Source organism: Chaetodon trifascialis, chromosome 17 (genome assembly GCF_039877785.1).
Source record: "Chaetodon trifascialis isolate fChaTrf1 chromosome 17, fChaTrf1.hap1, whole genome shotgun sequence".
Taxonomy (NCBI): Eukaryota; Metazoa; Chordata; class Actinopteri; order Chaetodontiformes; family Chaetodontidae; genus Chaetodon; species Chaetodon trifascialis.
This window is the reverse complement of record NC_092072.1, coordinates 9,098,955-9,107,595: the sequence shown is the minus strand read 5'-3', so window position 1 is coordinate 9,107,595 and position 8,641 is coordinate 9,098,955. Positions and strand designations below refer to the sequence as shown.

General features: G+C 41.1%; 2 protein-coding genes across 2 annotated transcripts in view; both read right to left on the bottom strand.

Moving 5' to 3' along the window:
• The window catches only part of LOC139346301 (transcription termination factor 1, mitochondrial), a 51,648-nt gene that overhangs the window by 5,686 nt on the left and 37,321 nt on the right, over window positions 1-8,641 (bottom strand). The window lies entirely within an intron of this gene.
• Window positions 497-8,154, bottom strand: cndp2 (carnosine dipeptidase 2). The gene is made up of 12 exons (XM_070985265.1): window positions 7,905-8,154; window positions 6,907-6,984; window positions 6,409-6,552; window positions 6,088-6,250; window positions 4,682-4,770; window positions 3,307-3,507; window positions 3,079-3,163; window positions 2,784-2,944; window positions 2,526-2,690; window positions 1,805-1,946; window positions 1,275-1,422; window positions 497-1,186 (listed from the first exon to the last, which is right to left on the bottom strand). Exons 2-12 carry the CDS (start codon window positions 6,964-6,966, stop codon window positions 1,120-1,122), a joined length of 1,425 nt encoding a protein of 474 aa, XP_070841366.1. The 5' UTR covers window positions 6,967-6,984; window positions 7,905-8,154; the 3' UTR covers window positions 497-1,119.

The window sequence follows — 8,641 nt, the reverse complement described above, 5'->3', positions numbered from 1 at the left end:
AAAACAGTAGTCTGTGCATAGTTGTGAATGTACTGCATTAGTAATGCATTTATTTAGGTTTACAAGATGCTTGAGTCTGTCAGGCACTTCTTCCTCCAGGCTCCACACGGAGTCCGCCTCCTTTTTAAAGGGACAGTGACACCGGAAATGCCCCAAACTTTGCTGTCCATTCCCACTTTCCACAGTTTGAATATGATGAAGCAGCTATGTCCTCCCAGAATTAATGCCACGTGATTTAAAAAATATACATGCAGGGGAGGAAAGTAATTTAGTTCATTCACTGAGGTGCTGTACTTGTCCTTTAGTATTTCAATTCATCCTACTTTATACCTCAATTCCAATATATTGCTATGCTTTTTTCACATAGGCTGAGGGCCCTAGTCGTGTCAATAAATTTATCATTTACAACCTGGAAACCACTGGACTAAACTGTTTGCAAAATAAGCTCCTACATACTGATGTATCAGTGTTGATATAATAATGAAATACAATACATAATAATAAATCAGTGAGACAGGATGTTTTATTGCAGACAGAATACTTTTACTTTGGATACATTTTTCTGGTGATGTTTTTGTGCTTTCATTTGACTAAGATTGTGAATGGAAGATTGTACTTGTAACTCAGTATTTTTACATGGTTTTATGGGTATTTTTACTAAAGGATCTGAGCAAACATATCAACAGTTAAAATCAACCATTACATCAATCACTGCATGCATTATTTACACCATGCATCTATTCGTTTTCCACGGGACTGGTTGTACTGGTGGTTTTATGTGAGACGTCAGCCTACTGTCACTGAGACACACATTTAACACCTGCTGGATCACTCTTCACTAGATGTAACAGGCAGACGAAAAGAAAATAAACTGCTAACATTATTTTAGAAATATAGTGTTATTATTTCAAGTGGATAATTGATGCAGTGCATTAAAGCAACAGCAAAACATATCGAGGCATTAATGAAACAGGAAAACACATGGTAACAAAGAACAACACTTTTATTATCAGGAGGCACTGTGTACAAAAAGTGTTAACAGTGGAGGGTAATTCAGACTGCTATGGCTCTGATAGTGAGGAAGTATATATTTTACATTTTTCACAATGAGACATCATTTCATTCCAGCTGGGAGACCTCGTGGAAGTATGCACCGAGCATCTTGATCCCCTGAATGTAGTTGGTTCTGAAAATGGAAAGATGAAACAGTGACGGCTTAATTGGTGAGAAGTAATTTGGACATAAAGAACATGAAGCTGTGCACTAGGACACACCTGTTGATCTTTTCATTCTGGGAGTGAGCTCCATCATCAGAGGATCCAACAGGGAGCAGCATGACGTTACGTCCTGTGGCCTCCTGGAAGGTCAGGGTGACGGGGATGCTCCCACCCTCACGGGTCAGGTCAGGCTCCACACCAAAGACTGTGGTGCAGCAAGGAGGAGAAAACAGGAAGTGAAGGGGGTCAAAATAAAAAAACTCGACAGCATGAATAACAAATGCAACAAAATGTATTATCATCTATAAATGTCTCTTTAGCTACTATCAAATGAAGGGAATGGGAACTAGTTTCCACTTCCTACTCATTGCCTTCTGTGGCTGGATGGTTAGATTTAGGTATGAGGATTCCTAATTGATTGGGGTTAGGGTAAGAATGTCAGGGTAAGCCAGTCAGAGGCAGAGCAGGGGGTATCATTCCTTTGCCATCCTAGGAAAACAAGTGTTAAGTAGAAGTATGTGTTTTGGATGACCCGATCCTTTAATCATATGCGTTTCTCTCAGTCTTGCATCACTCAGCCTCCGTACCTGTCTTCATGGCCTTTCGACCAGCCATGTAATGTGGGTGGTTGAAGTCAGAGACCCAGGCCTTGGCTCCGTGGCCCAAGTTCAATTTCAGTTTGTTTGGGCTTCCCAATTCAGCAAACTTCTTCTGCAGGTAATCCACAACCTTGAAGATGTTAAAGAAAATAGGAGTGAATCAAAGCAGCAAGTTTGGGGGATATTTCTACACTGAGACATTTGGAGGTCAATGGCAGCTCTGATTGAGCAGCAGCTTCAGAGGTTATTAAACATGCTGGAACAGAATGAAAGTGGTCCCGATGACTTCTGACAGGCCCGCAGTTCAGGCAATTGTGGTATATAATTTTGGTTTTGTATTTAAACAATTATAATACTGCTGCTTGTATACTCTGTATCAATTTTCAATCAGCCTCCCAACTTTTTATACATTGCTATTCCTTGTTTTCTGCCTTGGTAAGAAACTGCTTTTTGACAAGGGCTACATAAACACAAACCATTCTGATTATTCTAAACACAATTTTAAGGATTATTAGTACTCGTAGTAGTGGCGAGATTAATTTATAGAACTCACTGATACCATTTGTCTTGCCCTGCCACTAAGGCACTCAAGCAAATGACAGTTATTAAGTTTAAATTTCACTGGCTGAGACTCATTTTTACAAACTATAATATTTACAGTGTTGTAGTCAGAGATAATAGAATTAGTTTTGAGATATTCAGGGTTCACCTGCTTCTCCACAACTTTGGGGTCCATGTCAGGGACGAGGCGGATGGAGAACTTGCCGATGACCTTGCGGGGGATCACAGTCTTGGCCCCTGCTTCAGAGAACGCTCCCTCAATGCCGTGAAGAGAAAGAGACGGATACCTCCAGCGGTGCATGAGGATTTGCTCCTACAGGAAGACCAGTACAGCTTAAATTATGATTACTCCAGAGTGGTACAGCTCATTGCTACTTATAACTCTGATGTGAACAGGATGCCTTGCCTTGGAGTCATGCAGTAGCTTTCCAACTCCAACGTCTTTGCAGTATTCATCCAAGTCAAATTCAATTTTGTCATACAGCTTTGTCTCCTCTTCTGTCAGAGGGGCCACGCTGTCATACATCCCTGGAATCAGAATCTTCCCTCTTTTGTCAACCAGGGAGCCTGTTGAGGAAGCGACAAACAAGACTCCCAAAAATGAACAAAGTGCACGTCATAGAAATACAAACTTTAATACCATTGGTTTCCTCTAAACTTGCACTCCAATGAGTTCAAATTCAAATATCAGCTTCACTTGCCCATGAGTGCAATCAGGTCGGTCATGGCTTCATGAACAGAGCCTCCAAACACCCCTGAGTGGAGATCTTTGCAGCCACACTCCACCTTTAAATTTAAAAATAATCATTTAAATGTGGGGCATCAAAACACAAATTCACAAAATACTGGAGGACAGTCATGTTATACAGAAACACAACACCACAATAGGTCTAACTATACATTTAAACGGCACTACAATCAAACTCCACCTCTATGAAGAAGTAGCAGATTCCTCTCAGACCGTAGGTGATGCAGGGTTTGGTCTTGCCCAGCCAATAGTTGTCAGAGATGCAGACATAGTCCACGTCTTTTAAGAAAGTGTCTTTTCGAGCAAACACCAGTTCATCCAGACCCTCAGATCCAGACTCCTCCATCCCCTCGAAGCAGAATTTGATGTTGATGGGAAGCTCCTGCAACATGAAGAGATATAATAATAAGAAAAAACACTCATACATATCATCACAAAAGATCTGGAGGATAGAAGGCTGACTGAGCATAGCAGCCATTGCCACTTTTTCCCTCAAAGCGTTTCAATTTTCCATCACTGTCCCAGGGACACTGAGAACTGATTCAAAACAAGGAGCAGGTGATGTGACTTTGTTTAATCATTAAGTGCCAGCTGGATAAGATGCACAGCACAGCTGCAGTTTTCAGATTACAAACCTTTGACCTCTTCTCTTGCTGATGGCTCCAAAGTGATCGACAAGCGATTACTAAATCAGCTCTGTACTTTAACACAGAGATAACTCATTTCTCAGAGTGATGCAGAATCATTTTAGAAAATAAGTCCCTCAAATCACTGTGTGATATCGACATGTCCTATATCTTTAGTTCTTATTTTGTTGTTTTTTTGCAGGTATTTATCAAAATATTCAAATCCTTTAGACACATTTTTACCAAATGTTACAACATTGTTACATATCTTGTGATGTTCAAAGAACACTGACTGTGAAAAGGTTTCAACATTTTCATACTTTCTTTTCTATCTAGTCCAGATTAAGGGCACCTTGATATTTGACACTGTGTCGGTAATGACCAATACTGTATATTCATCAGCTGGGTTTTTCTTGTTTGTCTTATGTGCCAGTTGGAATTTGGAAGTTTTAAGCCATTAAGTCCATATTTCAGATCCTTTTAGAGGGTTGTTGTTTTAAAATGTGTCCCATGGAAACATCAGCTGGAGACAAACTTCTAAACGGACTCATGGAGTTCAAACATCAGCTTACATTTGCTAGCGATGCTTATAAAATCATCATTTCAGCTGATAAAATCCATGGTCATCTAGAATTGAGGAGCCTGCTTTTGTTTACTCCTGTGAAGAATCTGAGACCGTTTCAAAAATTGTCTGGTCATACATCACTGATAATTTATACTTAGCTTTTGGATAATTTAGAGAAGCTGTTTGTCTCAGCTAAAAGGCTCAACAATGCCTGCTTTGTGTGGATGGGCAGCAAAGTCAACGACCCCGACACCAAAGGAGCTGCTGCTGGACTAACGAGGGGGTTGGATCACTTGAAGCAGGATGTACAGCAACACTGTAAGCTACAAGTTAGCAAGTTAACAAAACTGTGGCGGGAACTTTACCTGCTGGATCTTCTGGTAAGCTTCAATGCAGTTAAACCAGGCTAACACGGGACCCTTGTCATCAGTAGAACCTCTTCCAAAGAGCTTACCTGCAAAGAGAAAACAGAGTTTTCCATTTATTCACCTGACTGACTACCTAGTAGTGTGAGCAAAGTGAAAGAACTCTTCCATATAATGAAAAGTGAAAGTAAAGACCTGTGGTGTCTGTCAGCACATGAGGTCAGACTCTTTAGTGACTAAACAACTGGATATTGACAAAGGAAGCAAGAACAGAGCTGAGCAGGCAGGAATGAGACGGGGGGAAGTGGATGTGGTTCTTTCTGTCAGCTGACTATCACCAGATTACACAAAAGACCATTTGGGTATTGGTATTTGTGTCACAAAAAAATCCAACAAATAAAAAAAGGAAAGAGGCCCAAATTGGCTCAATGTCTGACAATCAATCAATCAGAATAAGAGATTACAAACCTAATCTTCACAGCTTTATCTGTCAAGTCCAACAACAGATGAGGAAGCTGACCAGGTTAATTAGAGCTGATACATAACACAGGTTTAACAGGTTTTAGAGGAGTTCACATACAGTAGAGCTTATCTGTGTTGTTTAATGCACAACAAATACATCCTCAGAGTTTTAAGCCATTACTGTGCAGCATTTGCATTACAGTGTAGATTTTAAAGATGAGTGGCAACAACTTCATACGATACATTTACTAAACAACATGCTTCAATCGAACCTTTTTGCCTTCTGTAAAGCTGAATGTACTGCTGATTCTTGTTCAAGCAACAGTACTTGTTAAGCTTGACCTGTGAGGTTTGCAGATAAGATGTTATTAAGAATATGGCTTGACCCTAAAGCATGAGGTAACTGGGCTGGACTTTGGAAACATGTAGCAAGTGCAAAGCTGATAAAAGCTCAAAGAGCATTTAAACATGACGTCACATTCAAGTAAAGATGATGAAAACAACTTCACTGCTCAGTTTGATGATGTTGTTATGTGATACTGAGGTGTGAATGACATGTGCAGCCTTTTTATTAAATGGGTCTGATATTATATTACCAGTTTCATTATATACTGTAGCTTGGTCATGGCTTAGCTTAATTACATTCCTTTAACTGTCCTCTTTGTTTCTGCCTTATCTGCTGAGACATGTTGGTCACTTACTGTGTTTCACTGAGATTTGATACAATATGTTTGCCAAGCCAAAAAAGAAAGTGGTGTAACCTTTACATCAAAGACTGGGAACAGAAAACTTGAATTTAACCACATCACACCTCCGCTTACATGCCTAAAAACGGATCCCAGTCTACTTCAGAAAGTTCCTTCCAGAAGAGCTTTCTGGACCACATTGAAACAGCTTCAGGGTGATTTTCTACCAAACAGAGACCAAAATAGTTCTGCTCTCACCATCTTTTTCCACCAGAGTGAAAGGCTCTGTGTCCCAGCCATCATCTATACTGGCTGGCTGGACATCAAGGTGGCCGTAGATACACACAGTCTTCTTGCCCGGGTCTGACCCCAGACGACCCAGGACAATAGGCGGCAGGGGGATCTCCTCTCCAGAGGGAAGCTGCACAAACAAAAACATTTTGTTTATATAAAAACCATTAACAGAACCATATGTACCAAAACAGTGGAAAGCTTTGAAATATCTACTCATTACTAATGATGAGAGACACAAATGGACAGTCCAAACTTAAACAGCACAACACTCTTACACACTCTGACCTTCTGTTTGCCAATGTCCACCATCTCCACTGTTCCCCCCAGCCTCTCAATGTCCTTGGCTGCCATCTCCATCATCCTCTTGATCTCTCCGCGCTTCTCTGGCCAAGCAGACACACTCTGGACTTCCACCCAGTCTGCAAGGCGCTAGGGAACAAGATAAACTCATGTAAGTTTGACTGTGGTATGAGAAAATGTGATCGCATGCGTAAGATTGAGAAGTCTTAAAGTGGAGTCAGAGTGAATATGTCTTAGCAAAGTAGGGCACATTAAGTTGTATATCAGCTACAGTTAACATATCTTCTGATTCTGATCATTGAAAGTGTTTTGATTTTATGCGGTCTGGCGGCTTACCATTTATGACATTTGGCACAAACACTAACTCAGAGTGAATGAGTTACACTGCTGCTTACTATTCAAGATCAGTGAAGGCAGACAATAGCAAGAAGTCCTCCCTTACATTGAGCTAATATGTCAAAACTTCACCCAGAACGAGCTTACCTGCACATACAGATCCTGGTGTTCGTCCACATACTTGAAAAGCTCTGTGAGATGGGCCATCTTTGCCAGCGACAGGAGCTGAGGGTTCAACAGGCAGAGTGGAGTGAGAGTCTAGCTCATGTCCCTGTCTGTCTTATGAGAGGACAAAAACCCCACCCTCCTGCAATCCTGCTGACGGCTGCTGTATTTGTGCCTGTCCACTGTCTGAGTGCCAGAGGAGCATGTTTCACATCAGGAAATGGTGGTTTTGCAACATTGCAGTCACAGCTGACTACTCCATTACTTTGTGTAAAAGTAGAAATTTACATCATAAATGATGTATGAGAGAGGTCACTGCCTTCTCTATCAGCTGTATGTATGAACCATTGTAGCATCAGGTAAAAACTTAAGCCACAAATGTTTGTGCCAGCATGAATTCAGTGTATTGACAATTACTTTGATGTATGACTCAGATATAAGAGGTATAAGATCTGCGCAAAGTGAAAAAGTCATTGTATGTGTGAAAGGGATTTTAAACAAATCTTAGTCCGACATGAGCAGCAAAAATGAGCTCTGAAGTGTTTACTTGAAGGTCTCATTAGGAAAATACTGTACACTTAGATGAATATATACAACTGAGAAAGAATTATGCTCTTGTGCAATAGTATAATAATAGTTATTTATATATAGACACAATTTTTAACCAACAATATAGCTAAAATCTGAATTTTCATTATCTTGCTGACCTTGCTTTCAAAGTGAAACTAGACCGTCTTGGTTTTCCTGCAACTACGCAACAGCCCTGAGGTCCAGATCTCTAACAGTTGACCTGGCTATCTGTGAAAGCAGAGCAGCTGCTAACTTACCGGACTATGTCCAAAAATTAGCCACAGCTGAGTCACTTAACGTTACTCCGCATGAGAGCTAGCGTTTTCCTGACTTAGTGTTTGCTCTGCTTATTTGTGACACGCATAAAAGACCATTACAACCAGCTACCTGTTCAGTTATAAGTTACTCACTTTGAGTTTATCACCGTGCAGCTGACGTCCGCATGTGACTCCTCGCACCTGACAAACACTTCCTGTGTTTTCTAATGACGTTGACGCGTAGTTGACAAGTTGCAACGGTTTGTGTATGTCTTCTACGCAAAACGCAAAGAAAGCGTAGAGGAGGCTTCAAAAACACCGGCGAGGACAAAGCGGCTGCTTGATTGTGGTCTGGATTAACTCGCTTTTGAAGCCAGCCTCGAGTGGCCATTCGAGGAACTGCAGCTTTTGGCACTTCCGGGTTCGCCATATGCAGCCACAGACGCACACCGGGGTCCTGCGTGGATCCCCTCACGACAATTTTGCTGGCCTTAGTATTTCCTGTGTTTTAGTTTGTTTATTATTTGTTACACCCACTGTAGGTCAGTAGCACCAGAAATGATCAGCCATGAGGTATAGAAAAGTATTTATTACCAGTAAACTCGGCTTTACAATTATGTTCGATAAGACATTGTCACACTTAATCTTCTTGCGGTTAATCCCCAGTCAGACTAACCCGGGCAGGGGCTGGAATATGTGAAAACACACCTTTTCACCTTGTTAACAAGGCTTGTACACGAAGTAAATACACTCCAATCCCAATCTTAAATCGAAGATTTACACACATGCAGAAACAGTTACACTACAGAAGGGTAAACACACCGTAAGCCTGCCGTGACCACCCGACCAGGATCGACACATTAAGGATAAGTGTTTGAGTGGGGGAAACG

Coding starts and splice junctions, on each gene's coding strand:
- cndp2 (XM_070985265.1), bottom strand. CDS start 6,966: ATGGCCCATCTCACAGAGCTTTTCAAGTATGTGGACGAACACCAGGAT. Junction 1,423..1,804: donor TCGAAAGGCCATGAAGACAG/GTACGGAGGCTG, acceptor GCTGCACCACAG/TCTTTGGTGTGGAGCCTGAC. Junction 1,187..1,274: donor CAGAATGAAAAGATCAACAG/GTGTGTCCTAGT, acceptor TTCCATTTTCAG/AACCAACTACATTCAGGGGA.